The 21,711-nt window shown below is 43.6% G+C and overlaps 2 protein-coding genes and 1 pseudogene across 2 annotated transcripts; 2 read left to right on the top strand and 1 right to left on the bottom strand.

The window, feature by feature from the left end:
- Positions 1-157: 157 nt before the first annotated feature.
- On the top strand, positions 158-1,841 carry LOC127349398 (ribosome-binding factor PSRP1, chloroplastic). The gene is made up of 4 exons (XM_051375137.2): positions 158-491; positions 578-991; positions 1,267-1,375; positions 1,499-1,841. Exons 1-4 carry the CDS (start codon positions 246-248, stop codon positions 1,624-1,626), a joined length of 897 nt encoding a protein of 298 aa, XP_051231097.1. The 5' UTR covers positions 158-245; the 3' UTR covers positions 1,627-1,841.
- Positions 1,842-2,082: 241 nt separating this feature from the next.
- On the bottom strand, positions 2,083-6,844 carry LOC127349395 (putative disease resistance protein RGA4; annotated as a pseudogene).
- A 2,431-nt stretch (positions 6,845-9,275) lies between these two features.
- On the top strand, positions 9,276-11,566 carry LOC127348017 (putative F-box protein PP2-B12). The gene is made up of 3 exons (XM_051374134.2): positions 9,276-9,757; positions 9,906-10,024; positions 10,511-11,566. The coding sequence occupies exons 1-3, from the start codon at positions 9,449-9,451 to the stop codon at positions 11,001-11,003; spliced, it is 921 nt and encodes a 306-aa protein (XP_051230094.1). The 5' UTR covers positions 9,276-9,448; the 3' UTR covers positions 11,004-11,566.
- The last annotated feature ends 10,145 nt before the right edge of the window (positions 11,567-21,711 follow it).

Raw genomic sequence — 21,711 nt, 5'->3', positions numbered from 1 at the left:
TGCGTGTCCCCACGTCCACATGCCACGGCGTGGCTTGGTCCCTTGTGGCTGTTCCGGTGAAAAATCTAGAGTGGATAGGACCAATCCACATCACCGCCCTGAAAAATCCCACTCCCACTACAGCACAGCTTACTCTTCCCTGCCCGCTCTACAAAGATTCAGAGGAATCCGCCCATCCAATCCAATCCATCTTCTTCCCCAGCATTGCCTTCTCTTCTAGCTGAAGCAAGTTCGAGTGTGTTGAGATGAGCATGGCGGCGACGGCGTCCACGGCCTGGCCATCGACCTCCTCCTCCGTCCTCGCCCCGCACACCCACCACGCCACTCCCAGGACCTGCCACCTCCGTTCGGGCTTCCTCGGCCGCGCGCTCGCCGTAGCCCCGCGCCATGTGGCCGGCGCCGCCGCCTCCGCCGCCGCCGTGCCCGTGCGCGCCGCCTGGGACGGGCCCCTCTCCTCGGCGCGCCTCATCATGCAGGGCCGCAACGTCAAGGTAAGATCTTTCCCTTCCCCACCACCTCGCACTATGCAAACGCGACATGGAATTCACCCCCATACGCCCCTCGCTGCCGCGCGCAGCTGACGGAGAAGCTCAAGGAGCACATCGAGGACAAGGTGGGCCGCGCGGTGGCGAAGCACAGCCACCTGGTGCGCGAGGTGGACGTGCGCCTCTCGGCCCGCGGCGGCGACCTGGGCCGCGGCCCCAAGGCGTCCCGCTGCGAGATCACGCTCTTCACCCGGCGCCACGGCGTCGTCAGGGCGGAGGAGGAGGAGGAGTCCAGCTACGCCAGCATCGACGTCGCCGCCGGGATCATCAAGCGCAAGCTCAGGAAGATCAAGGAGAAGGAGACGGACGTCAGGCACCTCAAAGGCACCAAGGAGTGGCAGGCTGCTGATGCGGCAGCCTTCTCCTCCGACTCTGATGTCGAGGTGGATGATGATGAGCTGGTGGAGGTCATCGGCGCCGAGGACGAGGAGACCGTGCTCACCAAGGTACCCCACCCATCTCCTCCTCTTCCCAGGAATGGATTGTTACAGGTTACCACAGCTAACTATGCTGCACATTTTGCTCAGCATGTTTGTTGTTGCGCAACAATCTTTTAACATTCACTTCTTGCAGAGTATCGTATTGCTCGCATTGTCACAACTGTCAATTGCACGCATTTTACATCCAGTTTTTACAAAGAATCAAGTTGCTGCATGTCTGGCGAGATTGATCGGCCGATGGATGCGAGGCTGATGGGGTGTCATTGCTTGGTTGCGTGCAGGTGGTGCGCACCAAGGTGTTCGAGATGGCGCCGCTGACGGTGGACGAGGCGCTGGAGCAGCTTGAGAACGTCGACCACGATTTCTACGCCTTTAGGAATGAGCAGACAGGTGCCTACTTTCACAGCCTTGCATTTGCTCTCCTCTATGGTCTATGGAACACTTCTTGTGTGCACAACTGATTGGTTGCGACCTTCAACTCAACTCAAGTTAACCGAGCTGTTCGAACTGCAGGGGAGGTGAACATCCTGTACAAGAGGAAGGAGGGAGGGTTTGGGCTCATCATCCCCAAGCAGGACGGCCACGTCGACAAGGAGACGGTCGCCAAGGCCAACGGCAAGGAGCAATCCATCGCCGGCTGACTTGACCGTTTCGCCTCGCTAAGTCACTAGCTGTAGCTTTGTAGTTCGTCTGTTTTACTTTCTGATGGATGGATATGGATGGATGGATGGATGTCTGTCGGCTGCTGATATTTCATTAGACAACATGTCCAAGTGAAACCGAGACCTTGTGCTGTGCAAGTTTAAACATTTCTGTTATGATCCCACACCACTTGCTAATCCACTATTATTAGTTACATCAATCTTTTAATCCTCCAGGGGAACCTTGCTTCTTATTCCAGATTACACATCTTCATGATTCTTTTGAGGCAGCAAACATCATTATGCTCAGTTGCAGATTGGTAGTGCAATCTGACATGGAGATTTGAGTTGCCAGAGTCATATGCTTGTAGCCAAGCATACTGTTCTCAAATCACAACAATATATGTACAAGAACTCGTTTGTAAAAAGTGCACCCCTCCTGCAACTTCAGAAGAGTAGCAGTACAAGTTTGATGTGGATCTTCATAATAGCATCATACAGAATGTAGCTGTAGGATGTGCTCTGTCTTTGTGGACTGGACAGAGTTATCCATGCAACCGCCATTGTGCTTTTGCCCAGCTAGCAAAATGTACACCTGTAAAAAATATATTTCAGCGATTGATGATCTTATTTACTGACAAAAACCTATAACGAAGATCACACTAGGAGATTTAACTGAACTAAACCATAACAATATATATCTCCTTATTGCAGATTCCAATATGCGGAGATTTCCAGCTGTACCTTTTCCTCTAATGAATCATCCTAACTATATATGCAAATACTACAAATTTAGAGAGTGAAAACATGTTTATCTCCTCGTACGAATTCAGAGAGTGGAGAACATGCTTACAGAGGTATTATTTGTAGCATAGGTGCTCAAATTTGGTGGTTTGAAGACGATGAAGCAGCATCAATTGATAGATTTTGGACCGTCCTCCCGTTGATCCGAATGTATGGAACATGACAAATGTTTGGCCAACCTAAACTTCCAGGTTTGAAATTACTTTCCTGTTCAGCTGGAAAGTCCACCATAATCAGTTCGTCGAGGGTTCGTGGAAAATTTTCTCCTGCTGCCACTGGTTTCACGCTTATTTGAAGTGCTTTTAAGGAGGGAAGTCTGGCTAGTGTTGAAGGGAGTCGTTCAAGAAAATAACAGGCATGAAAAATGATTTTTTGTACAGATGTCAGCTGTTCGAACCATTCCTCCTGCACCGGGGTGAAATAACGGTCCTCTATATAAGCGATTTCCAGAACTCGCACTGAGGGGAGAAAAGAATTTCTGTGTAACAAGCTGGAATCTGTAGTTATACTGGTAAGCTGAAGTACACACTGCTCATCTTGCCTAGTAGATTGGTCTGAAAGTTCGCTAAGAATGTTCGGACAACCAAGAACATTGACCTTCATCAGGTTGGGAAAGTTGTGTAATGCACCAACCAAGCGTAGGGAACCACATTTCCTAAGATGTAGATACTCCAGTGACTTCAATTGATGCCCGGAGAGCATGAGCGGGTTATCGCAGTAAGACATACTTAATCTTTTCAAACATGCCAAGAGTTGTAGATATTGTGACAGTGCCTTGACAAAGTCCCCACAATACGAAATTCCAAGTTCTGACAGGGAAGACAAGAATGATAGATTGGGCAATTCTTTCAGCAAAGGGCAATCAAGAAGTTCAAACCTTGTGATGTGTGGAAAGAGGGGGCCGTGATCTTCTTCAGCATGTGACCATTCTATCCATGATGTCATTGATGCAACTTTTAAGTCCTCCACATTTGGGAGAGAACTAAAATTTGTCCCATCAGCATGCTTCACTGAAGGCAACTTATCTAGAGTGAGATGCTTGAGTGAAGGGAAATTTCCAAATGGTGGAAGTGCACCTAGAAATCGGCAGTTTTCAACATGAAGGGAGTGAAGTTTTGTGAAAATGTGATCTTGTATCATCCAGACTGGGAAATTTGTGGCCCCGTAACCTTCAATCATGAGCTCTTGCAAATTTGGGTGTGGTCGCAAACCTTCAAGCACATCTTTTGATACATTTCTCCCCCTTAGCTCCAAGATTTCAAGGTGTTTCTTCTCAATCATACTTGCATCCTTTGCCTCTTGCGTGCTCTTAATGAGATGGATGTTGCTGATGCAAAGTTTTCCAGACAACTCTTGCATGTTTTTCAACTCATTTATCATGAATCCATTTTTCTTTCTAGCACTGAAGTTCTCTAATTCTTGAAGTTGACTTAGTTGCCCAATAAAAGGAATGTCAGAGAGAGCTGTAGCATCAACATGCAAGTGTCGTAAGTTGGCAAGCTTATTAATGCTTTGAGGAATATAATTGCCGGTATATCCGCGGAGGTATAACACTTGAAGATTAGAAGGGAAGTTGCGCAAATTGTTGACTCTTGTGAAAGAAAGATCGAAGAACCTCAATCTTCTCAAGGACGCAATGTTCGGCAACATATTTGTCAGCACCTCCAAATGAGACAAGTCTAACACCCGTATGCTTCTTGAGTTGGCTAACATGTTGTCAAGAACATCACAAACTATATTACTTTCACAATGACCAAATAATAAGATCGTCCACAGATTCTTATACTTGTTGAGTTCATGAGTGTGCGATTGATTACCGACTTGCAGAGCCAAGTGGCGAGCAGTTGGTGACACTCTTTGTGAGGTCTCTCTGTGGAGGAAGCATTCGTATGAAGAAACACCAATCGCAAGAGCCCTTACTAGATCGTGCATAGTGTATCTCTTGTTGTCAAATGTAGCCTGGAAAAATGATCTTTGTACAAGTTCATCAAACAATTTACTCCCAATATCCTCCAATCTAGTGTCATCAAATTCTCTTTGTTGGATGAAATCGTGAGAAATCCACATATTGACCAATCTATCCTTATCAAACAAGTAGTTTTGTGGAAAGATGGAACAGAAAGCGAAGCTCTGTCTTTGTCTAGGTTGTAGTTCTTGGTAACAAATTCCCATATATGGAAGGAGAGACAGCTTCACTTAGATCCCACCAATCACTCTCCATGATGCTTACCCACACATCCACATTTAATCTGGATCTCAACAGATTTCCCATTACTTTTGCTGCTAATGGAAGACCATCTAGCTTTTTTGCTATTTGTTCACCAGTTAACAGAAGGGTCTGATTGTTCTCAGTTACAACATTGGTAGTGCCAAATGCATAATACTGGAAAACTAACCAAAAACTCTCCCATGGCAAAGGTGCTAGTGGAACTTGACACATTGTCGCTACCATGTCTCCAACCCTTTTGCTTTGTGTCGTGACAAGAACTACACTTCCTGGCACTTCACACGCTACAGCAGTAAGCAAACTATTCCACTGATCACACATCTCATCCCATACACTGTCTAGCACAAGAAGGAATCTTCCATTTTGTTGGATGACTCTTTGAATATTGTTGACAGTTGTTTCCAAACTATCTTCATAGTTAAAATATGAATCACTTCCTTTAAACGAACACAAAATCTCCTGCAGTGTTCTCTTCACACTATAGTGTTTTGAAACATACACCCATGCCCTGTGCATGAAGTGACCCTTCACATTTTCATGATCATAAATAACTTGAGCAACGGTTGTCTTCCCAACCCCGCTCATACCAACAATCGGGATAACATCGAGACCAGCAATGCGGTACCTTGCCCCATGTTTTGTTCTTATGTTGGAAGGTTCTGGTTCAGAACCAGACGAACCCAAAATAATTTTTAGTATCAACTCAAGAACTTCATCCCGACCAAACACCTTGACATCAATTGGAAGACGAGAAGTAGTGTCTCCCCCAGTTCCTCCCCGCTTTATTGTTGTTGGATTGCTGTGCTTTAGGAGCTCAAGAAATGTGCTAGATGTTGCACAAAGGTGGTCTAGCTTTTGCACAACACATTCAAGCATTTTGATGCCCTCATCAGGCACAATCAAACTTTTCAAGGCCACGACCGATGATGAAATGAGCTCGCTCATCTTGCGCTTTCCGGTGACTGTTTCGAGACAATCAAATCTGTCGAGCACATCCTCCGCTTCATAGGCAGCATTATGGAGGTTCCTTAGCCACTTGGAAAGACTAGTGTTGGTGATAATTTGGTTGTCAGCCACCTCAGTAATGGCTTTCACCATGGTTAAGCTTGTGCACAATTTGGTCAGAAGCTCTTCAGAACCTTGGGTTCGCTTGTAATTGCTCTCAAGGAAGTCCATCGTCTTGTCAATAGCACGTTGGATAACTGCTGATGAAAAACCACCAACCACCTGCTCTGCTATTGCAGACATGATGATTTTTATCCTATAATGATGGTATAATTTGTTAGTCCATGTTTGTATGCAGTTGCAGAAATTATGTCAAGTGTTAAGGAGATTCTGCTTGGCTGCAATGATCATTAGATATCGAAAGGAAACCTTTCAAGAAATTCACTACCTGATGAAAATTTTAACATATGCAGGTTGATAGGCAGTACCACTACTCCAGCACTACTACGAATATGCTCTTTTATTTAGTTTAACCTATGGATGTTGATTATCAGTTATCACTGCCAAATGCTTATCATTTAGTCAAAGTCGTCACATGTACAGAAAATCTAGTCATTGATGGAATTAGATACCTTCTCAACTATAAACTAACTAATCACGTAATTAAGAAAATCTACTTTGGGGAACATGGCAGGATATGGATACAAAGGTACTGGCCTGGATCTCAGTGCTGTTCAGTGCTCAGTTATCTGTTCATCTTGCCAAGAAGAGCATGCTAAATATCTACCTATATGCCCAAGTCTATGCATTATTTTGATGAATGCAGATTTACAACGAAATTCAGCTAAAGTAGTAAGAGACGAGAACATAGTATGGAAAGGAAAGTTAGTTAGGCTCAAGTAACATGAAAGCTTCCAATCAGTCATCTAATACCTGACAAGGCATATACTGACATAATCAAATCATGAAGAAGGAAATTATATTTTTGTTCTAAACTTGAATTCTTCTGAAGGAAATTGATTGAACACAAAGCGCTCATGTGTGTGTGTGTGTGAGAGAGAGAGATACCTGCAAGGTACCTCTAGAGAGAGTGAGGTCGTCGGCCAGAGTGGCGATCTGAGCAGGTGCTCGGCCGGCGATGGGATAATCACCAGACCAAAGCAATTATAAATGGAGACATAATGACAGAGTTTACAGAGAAGCTTCAGTGAACATGCCGCCGTGACTTTTTAGTAGGAAGACTTGACCTTAAGGCCGGCCGGCTAATAATACTCCATGGTGGTAATTGCTAAACATGCTGCTAGTGACCATACAGGTCATTGTCGGTCTCAAGCAAAATGATGCGACTCTTTCTAAGTTTAACTCAGTGTCCTCCTCCTATTGGGAACAATGGATGAATTGCACCCTTGGCTCACATTTGTTTTAGATAAAAGGCACAAGTGCCCAACTTTAAATTAACAAAGCCACCAACGGCTAGTGGTTGTTTTAGACATTTGTTGGCTCACATTTGTCTGGTTAATGGTTGTTGTGCTCTCAACACAATCTTGTGTTATCCATTTGTTTGCTTATAGGAGGTGGATAAGTTTTCTTATCACGATATAATTCAATATTTACGGGAAGAATGGGCCATTTCAAACAAAGGGCATATGTCTCTGTAGTTAAGCTACAGTTGTTATTTCTTAACCTGGAAGTAACTCTTCTCGGCCTGACTAGCAGGACGACGCTGAAAGCAAATCCTAATCGATTGTGTGAATTAGAAACTAAAAACCACGCGTTGATCCCGTCGTTTTTGAGTGCGGCATCTAGGAGACCAGGAGCGCCTAGTCGAGGCACGTATAAACTGTGCGGATGGTGCTTACTTTTAGCATTTCGAATAATGCGTCGAGATAATTTTAGTGCTCCCTTCCATTTAGGTTCATAACCCCCCCCCCCCCCCCCAATATTTGAGTTCAATTTAACCCTAAATTTAACTAAGAAAATATAATTTAGAAAGCGTGGTGTTTTGCCACTCGGCATAGCTACACAAGGTATCCCATCGCTTATGTGCACGGAGGTGCTACACCGCTTATGTGCACGGAGGTGCTACACGTATTTTGTATGGCGCTCCAGTCCAGAATCCAATCAAACTCCGGGCTAGCTTTATATCAAGTGTTAATTAGGCTAAATCAATGAGAGAATCATGTAAATCTCCCCTCAACGTCATGTACCGTCCGCCCATGATGTGCTATCTGTCCACACTACTAGTTCTTGCTATTCTACCATTGTTGAAAGTGGTGTTTTGGCGCCCAGGTGCATATAAACAATTATAAAAACACATAATAAATAGTTTTTACAATGTCAACACGAATTCAGAAAAAATATTGCATGTGCATCCAGACATTCTATGTTCTCACACAATTTTTTGAGATTTGTTTTTATATGGAGCATCGTTGTTTTCCCCTCAATAGTTCTATTGGTGCATCAAAATTTTTTTTTACGCATGACACAAAAAATATTATTTTCCCGAAAAATTGCATCCGAATATATAATATCCAGATATACATGCAATTTATTTTTCTATCTTTTTGACATTTTAAAATGTGTTTTCAAACATGTGGAGTTCAAAACATTTGGCATGTCAAGACCGCAATAGCAGGCCATCCATTATTACGTGTGACTGAGTTTTCAGGGCAACCAAATAAATTATAGCAAATAATTAAGGAGTGATTCTAAAAAACCAGGAGTAACTACGGGAGCACATGTGCTCATGATCAGATGAGCACTTTGGCGATTTAGATGACACAAGAAAAATATAACGTTGAATTTTAACACACATTTTGTTGCTCAAAATCTTGTCAAATTTTTGCTCGAAAAAGAGTTCTTGTAAACCCAAATAGAGTACCCATTCGATTTGTTGCTGTTTGATGTGACAATAATAAATATCAAGCGGCCCCACATGAGGAATCAATGAACCAGGGGTTCAAGTGCGCCTCATCAATTTGGAATAGAAGAGAGGTCAAGATTACGACTACGTGCACCTGAATTCCCGGGATACCTTTGCAACTAAATCATATTGGATGTATATGTATCTTTCCAGATGTAAATCAACTCTACCCTTGTAATCCTCGGCTTTTATATAAGACGGGAACTTGTTCAAAAAATATAAGACGGGAAGGTTCCTGCGCCGCGTAGTACCCATCTTCATCATTCAATCGTGCAAACGCAACACCACCATAGCAGTGTCGAGACCCCACTCGAGATCAAAGTTCAGAAAAAGATCCAACCATAAACAAAAGTAGGGCTTTTAGCGGACTATTGTTTCCCGAGGTCCAAACATGTATAGATAGGTTCCGAAGTGCTACCATCGGGATCTTATGGCCGCATCATCCTCTATTAGCTATGTACGTAAAATCCCTTGACACCAGCGACCACGAGAGGATAAAGCTTCATATGGAGGGTGCGCTAGTAGGGTTTAGGATTGCTACCCATGTCGCCACTACACATGCCGCAATGTAATCAGGTTATTGATGAGAAGATTTCTATGCGAGAAATGAGCGTTTTAGGTTTTTCTTTTTAAGGTCAATTTTGTGACGATCTTGATATCTTTCATGATGAGCATGGATGGGTCACAAAAAAAATTACAATCAGTATATAATAGCTAGCGGGAGGACCATCGAGGCGGACCCACATGTCGGGATAAAATAAAGGAAAACCCATATTAAATACAGCCTGACCATCATGCTGATCTAAAGATAAAAGTTACTTCGTAACAAGTTAACATGATCTTTTAATAGGACGCGCTTAGCTCGGTGGACTTATTAAACGCTCCGCCGCTGCCTTATTAGCCAGGCATTCGCTGAGACGCTGATGGCTAACACCATGAACAAGGAGGCAAGGAAGGTCTACGAGGATGGCGAAGGCGGGATCCATCGGCTCCCGGACGAATGCTTAGCGAAGGCTATCGGCCTGACCTCACCGGCGGACGCCTGCCGCGCGGCAGCTGTGTCCGCCGCTTTCCAGTCGGCGGCGGACTCCGACGCCGTGTGGGAGCGGTTCCTGCCGCCGGACTGCGACGCCGTGCTTGAGCGGGCAGTTCACATCGTGGATGCCTCCTGCAAGAAGGAGCTCTTCATGGACCTCTGCGACGAGCACGTCCTCATTGACGATGGCAAGATGGTCTGTCAACTATATATTCATCACTTTTGCTGCTTGATCTCTTGATTTGACGCTTACAGAAAAGAACACATCGTTTTTTTCCTCAACGATCTGATATATGCGTGCATGCATGCCTTGTAACGATCTACTATGTGATAAAAATGTTCAGAGTTTTGGGCTGCAGCGATCAAATGGCTCCAAATGCTACATGGTGTGCGCTACCGAGTTACAAATCGCTTGGGCTAATGTAGATCTCTACTGGAGAAAGAGATCGGACCCAGATTCAAGGTATTTCCAGGCTTTCCCACTCTCATGAAATAATTTGTTTCGTCGCACTTGCGTGAAAAAATGAATTTCACCTTTAACCCTTTAACTATAATTTTGTGGTAGAGTTATACAAACTTTTTGGTGACACTTTATTGCGAATTTCTGATGGCGTGTCAAGTTCTATCCCAGTACTTAACTATTTGGTGTCTTACAAAAATGCAGTAGCCAAATATGCATTACAAATGAAAGATGCGGCACAAATAAAACATACAGTGCCAATGATACCAAAAGTAGTAGTAAAAATCGCTTACTCCAATCATATGAGGTATAAGCATTGTCTTGGTAAGAATGCGGTACAAATTAACACTAGAAGTATAATCATATGAGTACTTTATTTTTATAACCAACAATATAGGAACTATATTTTGGACATCCATTTTTTCTACTTTATACGGGTACGTACTTGCAAGCTATCACGATTGCATTGTGAATTTGTTTGACAAGCAGGTTCTCGAAAGTGATAGAGCTTGTCTCAGTCTGCTTGTTAAGCATCTATGCCATCATTAACATCAAGGAGCTCTCTCCTGGTACCCACTATGCGGGCTACCTCGTCTTCAAGCTCGCCCACGACGCCTCCGGCCTTGGCTCCTCACGCCAAATATCGTTCGTTGAGGTAGACGAGCAGCCGGTGGGAAAAGTCTACACGGCGTCTCTCCATCCTTGCACCCGTTCTTCCTGTGAGCTCGACAGGGAATGCGAATCATCGACGATGGAGGAGCCGCATGAGCACAAGCAGGAGGATGATGGAAGTGGCATCGCCGTCGTGAGGTACCCGCGACAGAGAGTGGATGGGTGGCTGGAGCTAGAGATGGGTGATTTCTACACGGGCAAAATTGATGATCCAACCGCAAATGTTAAAATAGCATTGTCCGAGCATGAGGAGCTGCAGTGGAAGAAGGGGCTCATCGTCGAAGGCATCGAGATAAGACCAAAGAATTAATTGAGATGATAGTTCTATATGGATACCAGAAAACTTATGTCGCACTTTGGGTGATGAGCGAGTAATAGGATGGTTAGTGTTTGATGTAGTCGTGGCATGTTATTATTGTTTATCGTATACTTTTTGAAAAAGTGTAACAATTGAAGGTTATGTACATTTATGATATCTAATCACTACGGAAAAACAGGGGCTGCCGTGCAACAAATCTTTGCCGTGAGCCCACGCACGACAAATATTTCTTTGCCTTGCGACCGAGCAGAACGCACGGCAAAGAAAAGGAGCACGACAACATCTGAAGGGAGCGCACGATAAAGAAACATTGCACGACAGAGTCTGAAGATAACGCACGACAAAGAATCGCCACGACAATGACCCAACACACCACACAACAAAGATTCCGTGCACGACAAAGACGTTGGGCATTGCCGTGCATCACCCTTTGTCGTGCATCACCCTTTGTCGTGCGCGCAGCTAGGCTGCATGGCAAGCAGGCTTTGCCGTGCGCCATATGACATTTCCTTTGTTTTTCTTTCTATTTTATTTCATCTAATACTTATATATTTTGAATTAGTTTTACTTTTTGATGATCATTTTTATTAGTGTTACTTAACACAATGTGTATATACCCATACTATTTGCAATACAAAAGTACTCTCCATCTTCATCCCCCCACATATATTAGGGTTTTAGCAATCCGTGCTTCAGAAAATCTGCTAAGTGTTATCATCCAAATGTGAGGAAGGTCACACCGGGGAGCTATTTTTACACCATTACGCCTTCCACCACACTTTCACACATATCATAGTTCCACATGCAAGATTTGGTGGGATTCCGGTGCTCAGGCGGTCATTCTTCCCCCCAAACAACGGTATATGTGCCCCGGCGGGTCTACCCTCTAGGGTTAGGGACCCTTTGGCACATGGTAGCCTCCGGCATACCCGCAACTTAGCAATTATCACATGAGCTACCTTGATCTACTGGTTAGGGTTAGGTTTAGGGTTAGAGTTAGGGTTTAGGGTTAGGGTCAGGATTTAGGGTTTAGGGTTTAGGGTTAGGGTTTAGGATTTAGGCTTTTGCAGCTCCCATGTCAGCAGCTGCAGTTGCATTAATCGAAGCCTCCCCAGTTTAGGGTTTAGGGTTTAGGGGGAGCTATTTTTGCACCATTACACCTTCCACCACACTTTCACACATATCATAGGTCCACATGTAAGATTTGGTGGGATTCCGGTGCTCCGGCGGTAATTCTCCCCCCCTCCCCCAAAAACAGTAGTATGTGTGCCCCAGCGGGTCTACCCCCATAGATTTTTCCACGCAAGGTTCCACCAATGTACTTTTTCATTGTTCTAGGTTTTTTAGGACATATACACACGGAAAACCAAGCTTGGGACACTTTGGCATATGGTAGCCTCCGACATACCCACAGCTAGCTATTATCACATGAGCATGCCTTGATCTAATGGTTATGGTTAGATTTAGGGTTAGGGTTAGGATTTAGGGTTAGGGTTAATGTTTATGGCCGGGGTTAGGATTTAGGGTTAGGGTTAGGTTTATGGTTTAGGGTTAGGGTTTAGGATTTAGGGTTTTGCTACTCCTGTGTCAGCAGCTGCAGTTGCATTACTCGAAGCCTCCCCAGTTTAGTGTTTAGGGATTAGGGGAGCTATTTTCACATCATTACACCTCGCACCACACTTTCACACATATCATAGGTCCACATGCAAGTTTTGGTTGGATTCCGGTGCTCCGGCGGTCGTTCTCCCCCTCCTCCCCTAAAAACAACGGCATGTGTGCCCCGGCGGGTCTACCCCCTAGATTTATCCGAGGTTCCACACCAATGTACTTTTCCATTTTTTAGGTTTGTTTAGGACATATACACATGAAAACCAAGCTTGGGACCCTTTGGCACATGGTAACCTTCGGCATACCCGCAGCTAACCGAAATCACATGAGGTGCCTTGATCTACTGGTTAGGGTTAGGTTTAGGGTTTAGGATTAGGGTTAGGGTTAGGATTTAGGGTTAGGGTTAGGGTTAGGATTTAGGGTTAGGGTTAGGTTTAGGGTTTAGGGTTAGGTTTAGGGTTTAGGATTTAGGGTTTTGCCAGCAACTACAGTTGCATTACTCGAAGCCTCCCCAGTTTAGGGTTTAGGTTTATGGGAGCTATTTTTACACCATTAAACCTTCCACCACACTTTCACACATATCATAGGTCCACATGCAAGATTTGGTGGGATTCCGGTGCTTCGGCGGTCATTCTCCCCACCCCCCCCCCAAAACAGCGGTATGTGTGCCCCAGCGGGTCTACCCCTAGATTTCTCCGCGCGAGGTTACATCAATGTATTTTTTCATTATTTTAGGTTTGTTTAGGACATATACACATGAAAAACCAAGATTTGGATCCTTTCGCACATGGTAGTCTCTGGCATGCCCGCAGCTTAGCCATTATCACGTGAGCTGCTTTGTTCTACTGGTTAGGGTTAGGGTTAGGTTTAGGGTTTAGGGTTAGGATTTAGGGTAGGTTTAGGGTTAGGGTCAGGATTTAGGGTTAGGTTTAGGGTTTGGGGTTAGGGTTTAGGATTTCGGCTTTTGCAGCTCCCGTGTCAGCAGCTGTAGTTGCATTACTCGAAGCCTCCCCAGTTTAGGGTCTAGGGTTTAGGTGAGCTATTTTTACACCATTACGCATTCCACCACACTTTCACACATAGCATAGGTCCACGTGCAAGATTTGGTGGGATTCCGGCGCTTCGGCGGTCATTCTCCCCCCTCCCCCAAAACAACGGTATGTGAGCCCTGACGGGTCTACCCCTAGATTTCTTCGCGCGAGGTTCCACCAATGTACTTTTTCATTGTTTTAGGTTTATTTAGGACATATACACATGGAAAGCAAAGCTTGGGACCATGTGGTGCCTTGATCTACTGGTTAGGGTTAGAATTTAGGGTTGGGGTTATGGTTTAGGGTTATGTTTAGGGTTTAGGGTTAGGGTTTAGGATTTAGGCTTTAGGCTTTTGCAGCTCCTGTGTCAGCAGCTGCAGTTGCATTACTCGAAGCTTTCCCAGTTTAGGATTTAGAGGAGCTATTTTTACACCATTGCACCTTCCACCACACTTTCACACATATCATAGGTTCACATGCAAGATTTGGTGGGATTCCGGTGCTCCGGCGATCATTCTCCCCCTCCCCCCCAAAACAGCGGTATGTGTGCCCCGACGGGTCTACCCCCCTAGATTTCTCCGCGCGAGGTTCCACCAATGTACTTTTCATTATTTTTGGTTTGTTTAGGACATATACACATGGAAAACCAATCTTTGGACCCTTTGGCACATGGTAGCCTCCGGCTCCGCAGCTTAGCCATTATCACATGAGCTGCCTTGATCTACTAGTTAGGTGAAAGGATCGTATGCCGCACCTAGAGGGGGGGGGGGGGTGAATAGGTGCTAACCAATTTTTAGTTCTTCTTCAAATTAGGCTTGACACAAATGGTAAATTCTCTAGATATGCAACTAAGTGAATTTCCCTATATGACAAGGCTACCAACTAAGCAAGATATATCTAAGCAATATAGAGAGAATAGGATAGAGGTAACCGAGAGTGGAGCACGCGATGACACGGAGATGATTCCCGTAGTTCCCTTCCTTTGCAAGAAGGTACGTCTACGTTTGGAGGAGTGTGGTTGCTACGCAAGCCAAACCAACAGCCACGAAGGCTTCACTCAGATCTCCTGTGAGCAACGCCACGAAGGCCTAGCCCACTTCCACTAAGGGATTTCCTCGAGGCGGAAACCGGGCCTTTACAAAGTTCTTGGGGCACACATCCACAACCAAATTGGAGGCTCCCAAATCTGTAACAACACAACAAATCAACAAGCATACATCAACAACAACAACTAGGGATCCAAAGAGGAACACTAGCAAGGGGGCCCTCAAGCATAAGAGGGGGAAATGAAGAACGCTTCGGTGAGGATGTAGATCGGGGTCTTCTCCTTCGATTCTCCAAAGCACAAGTGATTTGGGTGGTTGAGGGAGGAGATCTGGCGATTTTGGAGTTCTTGGTGGCTCAGCAATGGAGGATGAAGTTCTTAGGGTTTGAGCAACCTTCCAAGGTAAGTGAAGGGGGGTATATATACCCCACCTACTTTTCTGCCCGTTGGAGAGAAGAAACGCCGGCAGTGCCGGCCTTGAGACGCCGGCAGTGCCGGCCACCCCGGCAGTGCCGGCCTTGAGACGCCGGCAGTGCCGGCCACTTTCCTGATACGGCAGATCGACAGACAGGCCGGCAGTGCCGGGCCAAAGATGCCGGCAGTGCCGGGGAGTGCACACCGGCAGTGCCGGCCCGGAGTTGCCGGCAGTGCCGGCCACGGCCAGGTGGCAGCTTCTTCCTTCTTTTCTTTTCTTCCTTTTTGAGTGGGTCGAGATTTTCCGAGGTATCTTTTCCATAACTGTAAACCACTTAGCACACGGTTAAATTGTCACCGGTGTTGTTAACAAACACACAAAACTCAGAGATCATGAAATGTTCTTTCAATCTCCCCCTTTTTGGTGTTTGATGACAATACCGGGATTATGCAAAGAGTAGAGCAAGAATATCTATATGTTTGGCAGCAGAGAGAAACTCCCCCTAGATGTGTGCATGCGAGAAATTTAGTGCAAGAATATATATATGCACACATTAGGTATAGAGCAACTTCAACTAACAACATAGTAAGCACAATGCTCATAGGACATAAAGCATAAGATGTATGGGAAAAGATAAAAGATGACAAGTTAAGATCATACCTTTTCATATTGACATCCTTAACATTTCAAGACAATAGCCTCAATATCATGAACAAGAATCCCATAATCACATCAAGTATCAATTTGAGATAGATCCATAGACAATATGAGATATAAGATGATCATACCAATCCATGATAATACTCTCAACCATATAGAATACCGAAACCATAGTAAAAGTTTGATGTCTACGTTCCCCCTCCTTTCCTGTAGACAGTGTTGGGCCTCCAAGAGCAGAGGTTTGTAGAACAGCAGCAAGTTTTCCCTTAAGTGGATCACCCAAGGTTTATCGAACTCAGGGAGGAAGAGGTCAAAGATATCCCTCTCATGCAACCCTGCAACCACAAAGCAAGAAGTCTCTTGTGTCCCCAACACACCAAATAGGTGCACTAGTTCGGCGAAGAGATAGTGAAATACAGGTGGTATAAATAAGTATGAGCAGTAGCAACGGTGCCAGAAAATAGCTTGCTGGCGTGTAGTTGATGGTGGTAGTATTGCAGCAGTAGTAACGCAAGAAACAAGAAACAAGCAAAGTAGTAACGCAGCAGTATTTAGGAACAAGGCCTAGGGATTACACTTTCACTAGTGGACACTCTCAACATTGATCACATAACAGAATAGATAAATGCATACTCTACACTTTTGTTGGATGATGAACACATTGCGTAGGATTACACGAACCCTCAATGCCGGAGTTAACAAGCTCCACAATAATGCTCATATTTAAGTAACCTTATAGTGTAAGATAGATCAACAGACTAAACCAAGTACTAACATAGCATGCACACTGTCACCTTCATGCATATGTAGGAGGAATAGATCACATCAATATTATCATAGCAATAGTTAACTTCGCAATCTACAAGAGATCATGATCATAGCATAAACCAAGTACTAACACGGTGCACACACTGTCACCTTTACACACGTGCAGGAGGAATAGAACTACTTTAATAACTTTGCTAGAGTAGCACATAGATAGTAGTGATACAAACTCATATGAATCTCAATCATGTAAAGCAGCTCATGAGATTATTGTATTGAGGTACATGGGAGAGATGAACCACATAGCTACCGGTACAGCCCCGAGCCTCGATGGAGAACTACTCCCTCCTCATGGGAGCAGCAGCGGTGATGAAGATGGCGGTGGAGATGGCAGCGGTGTCGATGGAGAAGCCTTCCGGGGGCACTTCCCCGTTCCCGGCAGCCGTGCCGAACAGAGACTCCGTCCCCCGCATCTTGGCTTCGCGATGGCGGCGGCTCGGAAGGTTTACGTGGGTTTCGTCGAACGCCTCGTGGTTTCTGATCCAGGGGTTTTATATAGGCGAAGAGGCGGCGCAAGAGGGCTGACAGGGGGCCAAACTATAGGCGGCGCGGCCCCCTCTCGGCCGCGCCTCAGTAGTTTGGTGGGCCTGTGGCCCCCTCCGACCTCTCCGGTGTGTTCTGGATGCTTCCGGGGATTCTAAGATCTTTGGCGTTGATTTCGTCCGATTCCGAGAATATTTCGTTACTAGGATTTCGAAACCAAAAACAGCGTAAAAACAGAACCGGCACTTCGGCATCTTGTTAATAGGTTAGTTCCAGAAAATGCACGAATATGACATAAAGTGTGCATAAAACATGTAGATAACATCAATAATGTGGCATGGAACATAAGAAATTATCGATACGTCAGAGACGTATCAGCATCCCCAAGCTTAGTTCTGCTCGTCCCGAGCAGGTAAAACGATAACAAAGATAATTTCTGGAGTGACATGCCATCATAATCTTGATCATACTATTTGTAAAGCATATGTAGTGAATGCAGCAATCCAAAACAATGGTAATGACATGAGTAAACAAATGAATCATAAAGCAAAGACTTTTCATGAATAGCACTTCAAGACAAGCATCAATAAGTCTTGCATAAAAGTTAACTCATAAAGCAATAATTCAAAGTAGAGGTATTGAAGCAACACAAAGGAAGATGAAGTTCAGCGGTTGCTTTCAACTTATAACATGTATATCTCACGGATAATTGTCAATGCAAAGCAATATAACAAATGCAATATGCAAATATGTAAGAATCAATGCACAGTTCACACAAGTGTTTGCTTCTTGAGGTGGAGAGAAATAGGTGAACTGACTCAACAATAAAGGTAAAAGAATGGTCCTCATAGAGGAAAAGCATCGATTGCTATATTTGTGCTAGAGCTTTGATTTTGAAAACATGAAACAATTTTGTCAACGGTAGTAATAAAGCATATGTATCATGTAAATTATATCTTACAAGTTGCAAGCCTCATGCATAGTGTACTAATAGTGCCCGCACCTTGTCCTAATTAGCTTGGACTACCGGATCATCACAATGCACATGTTTTGACCAAGTGTCACAAAGGGGTACCTCTATGCCGCCTGTACAAAGGTCTAAGGAGAAAGCTCGCATTGGATTTCTCGCTATTGATTATTCTTCAACTTAGACATCCATACCGGGACAACATAGACAACAGATAATGGACTCCTCTTTTATGCATAAGCATGTAACAACAATTAATAATTTTCTCATTTGAGATTGAGGATATATGTCCAAAACTGAAACTTCCACCATGGATCATGGCTTTAGTTAGCGGCCCAATGTTCTTCTCTAACAATATGCATGCTTAACCATAAGGTGGTAGATCTCTCTTACTTCAGACAAGACGGACATGCATAGCAACTCACATGATATTCAACAAAGAGTAGTTGATGGCGTCCCCAGAAACATGGTTATCGCACAACAAGCAACTTAATAAGAGATAAAGTGCATAAGTACATATTCAATACCACAATAGTTTTTAAGCTATTTGTCCCATGAGCTATATATCGCAAAGGTGAATGATGGAATTTTAAAGGTAGCACTCAAGCAATTTACTTTGGAATGGCGGAGAAATACCATGTAGTAGGTAGGTATGGTGGACACAAATGGCATAGTGGTTGGCTCAAGTATTTTGGATGCATGAGAAGTATTCCCTCTCGATGCAAGGTTTAGGCTAGCATGGCTTATTTGAAACAAACACAAGGATGAACCGGTGCAGCAAAACTCACATAAAAGACATATTGTAAACATTATAAGACTCTACACCGTCTTCCTTGTTGTTCAAACTCAATACCAGAAATTATCTAGACTTTAGAGAGACCAAATATGCAAACCAAATTTTAGCATGCTCTATGTATTTCTTCATTAATAGGTGCAAAGCATATGATGCAAGAACTTAAACATGAGCACAACAATTGCCAAGTATCACATTACCCAAGACATTTATAGCAATTACTACATGTATCATTTTCCAATTCCAACCATATAACAATTTAACGGCGCTTTCAACCTTCGCCATGAAAATTAAAAGCTAAGAACACATGTGTTCATATGCAACAGCGGAGCGTGTCTCTCTCCCACACAAGCATGATGTAATCCAATTTATTCAAACACAAACAAAAATAAAAGCATACAGACGCTCCAAGCAAAGCACATAAGATGTGACCGAATAAAAATATAGTTTCAAGAGAAGGAACCTGATAATTTGTCGATGAAGAAGGGGATGCCTTGGGCATCCCCAAGCTTAGACGCTTGAGTCTTCTTGATATATGCAGGGGTGAACCACCGGGGCATCCCCAAGCTTAGAGCTTTCACTCTCCTTGATCATGGTATATCATCCTCCTCTCTTGACCCTTGAAAACTTCCTCCACACCAAACTCGAAACAACTCATTAGAGGGTTAGTGCACAATAAAAATTAACATATTCAGAGGTGACACAATCATTCTTAACACTTCTGGACATTGCATAATGCTACTGGATATTAGTGGATCAAAGAAATTCATCCAACATAGCAAAAGAGGCAATGCGAAATAAAAGGCAGAATCTGTCAAAACAGAACAGTTCGTATTGACGAATTTTAAAATGGCACCAGACTTGCTCAAATGAAAATGCTCAAATTGAATGAAAGTTGCGTACATATCTGAGGATCATGCACGTAAATTGGCATAATTTTCTGAGCTACCTACAGGGAGGTGGACCCAGATTCGTGACAGCAAAGAAATCTGGAACTGCGCAGTAATCCAAATCTAGTACTTACTTTTCTATCAACAGCTTTACTTGGCACAACAAAACACAAAACTAAGATAAGGAGAGGTTGCTACAGTAGTAAACAACTTCCAAGACACAAATATAAAACAAAGTACTGTAGCAAAATAACACATGGGTTATCTCCCAAGAAGTTCTTTCTTTATAGCCATTAAGATGGGCTCAGCAGTTTTAATGATGCACTCGCAAGAAATAGTATTTGAAGCAAAAGAGAGCATCATGAGGCAAATTCAAAACACATTTAAGTCTAACATGCTTCCTATGCATAGGAATCTTGTAAATAAACAAGTTCATGAAGAGCAAAGTAACAAGCATAGGAAGATAAAACAAGTGTAGCTTCAAAAATTTCAGCACATAGAGAGGTGTTTTAGTAACATGAAAATTTCTACAACCATATTTTCCTCTCTCATAATAACTTTCAGTAGCATCATGAGCAAACTCAACAATACAACTATCACATAAAGCATTCTTATCATGAGTCTCATGCATAAAAGTATTACTCTCCACATAGGCATAATCAATTTTATTAGTAATAGCGGGAGCAAATTCAACAAAGTAGCTATCATTATTATTCTCATCATCAAATATAGGAGGCATATTGTAATCATAATCAAATTCATCCTCCATAACAGGTGGAACCAAAAGGCTACTATCATTATAATCATCATAAATAGGAGGCAAAGTATCATCAAAGAAAATTTTCTCCTCAATGCTTGGGGGACTAAAAAGATCATGCTCATCAAAACCAGCTTCCCCAAGCTTAGAATTTTCCATATCATTAGCAACAATTGTATTCAAAGTATTCATGCTAATATGTTCCATGGGTTTTTTAATTTTCGCATTAAACCATTCATGTCTTGACTCAGGAAATAGAATAAAAAGCTCACAGATGTTTTCCATTATGCCTAACTAGTGTAAACAAGAAACAAAAAGTTGCAATTGCAGGATCTAAAGGAAATAGCTTCGAGTACTTACAATGCCGGGAAATAGCTTAGTAGCCGAGGTCCGGAGTGTGAGTACCTTTTACCTTTCCTCCCCGGCAACGGCGCCAGAAAAGTGCTTGATGTCTACGTTCCCCCTCCTTTCCTGTAGACAGTGTTGGGCCTCCAAGAGCAGAGGTTTGTAGAACAGCAGCAAGTTTTCCCTTAAGTGGATCACCCAAGGTTTATCGAACTCAGGGAGGAAGAGGTCAAAGATATCCCTCTCATGCAACCCTGCAACCACAAAGCAAGAAGTCTCTTGTGTCCCCAACACACCAAATAGGTGCACTAGTTCGGCGAAGAGATAGTGAAATACAGGTGGTATAAATAAGTATGAGCAAGAGCAACGGTGCCGTAAAATAGCTTGTCGGCGTGTAGTTGATGGTGGTAGTATTGCAAAGAGTAGTAACGCAAAGAAACAAAGAAACAAGCAGTAGTAACGCAGCAGTATTTAGGAACAAGGCCTAGGGATTACACTTTCACTAGTGGACACTCTCAACATTGATCACATAACAGAATAGATAAATGCATACTCTACACTTTTGTTGGATGATGAACACATTGCGTAGGATTACACGAACCCTCAATGCCGGAGTTAACAAGCTCCACAATAATGCTCATATTTAAGTAACCTTATAGTGTAAGATAGATCAACAGACTAAACCAAGTACTAACATAGCATGCACACTGTCACCTTCATGCATATGTAGGAGGAATAGATCACATCAATATTATCATAGCAATAGTTAACTTCGCAATCTACAAGAGATCATGATCATAGCATAAACCAAGTACTAACACGGTGCACACACTGTCACCTTTACACACGTGCAGGAGGAATAGAACTACTTTAATAACTT

This window comes from Lolium perenne, chromosome 4 (genome assembly GCF_019359855.2).
Source record: "Lolium perenne isolate Kyuss_39 chromosome 4, Kyuss_2.0, whole genome shotgun sequence".
In the NCBI taxonomy this organism is placed as follows: Eukaryota; Viridiplantae; Streptophyta; class Magnoliopsida; order Poales; family Poaceae; genus Lolium; species Lolium perenne.
This window is presented reverse-complemented; position numbering and strand designations above follow the sequence as displayed.

What these genes read in the sequence shown, in the direction of transcription:
- LOC127349398 (XM_051375137.2), top strand. Translation starts at nt 246, where the DNA reads ATGAGCATGGCGGCGACGGCGTCCACGGCCTGGCCATCGACCTCCTCC. An exon ending in TGCAGGGCCGCAACGTCAAG is followed by an intron (nt 492 to 577) that starts GTAAGATCTTTC and finishes TGCCGCGCGCAG; the next exon opens with CTGACGGAGAAGCTCAAGGA. An exon ending in CTTTAGGAATGAGCAGACAG is followed by an intron (nt 1,376 to 1,498) that starts GTGCCTACTTTC and finishes TTCGAACTGCAG; the next exon opens with GGGAGGTGAACATCCTGTAC.
- LOC127348017 (XM_051374134.2), top strand. Translation starts at nt 9,449, where the DNA reads ATGGCTAACACCATGAACAAGGAGGCAAGGAAGGTCTACGAGGATGGC. An exon ending in TCATTGACGATGGCAAGATG is followed by an intron (nt 9,758 to 9,905) that starts GTCTGTCAACTA and finishes AAAAATGTTCAG; the next exon opens with AGTTTTGGGCTGCAGCGATC. An exon ending in AGATCGGACCCAGATTCAAG is followed by an intron (nt 10,025 to 10,510) that starts GTATTTCCAGGC and finishes TTTGACAAGCAG; the next exon opens with GTTCTCGAAAGTGATAGAGC.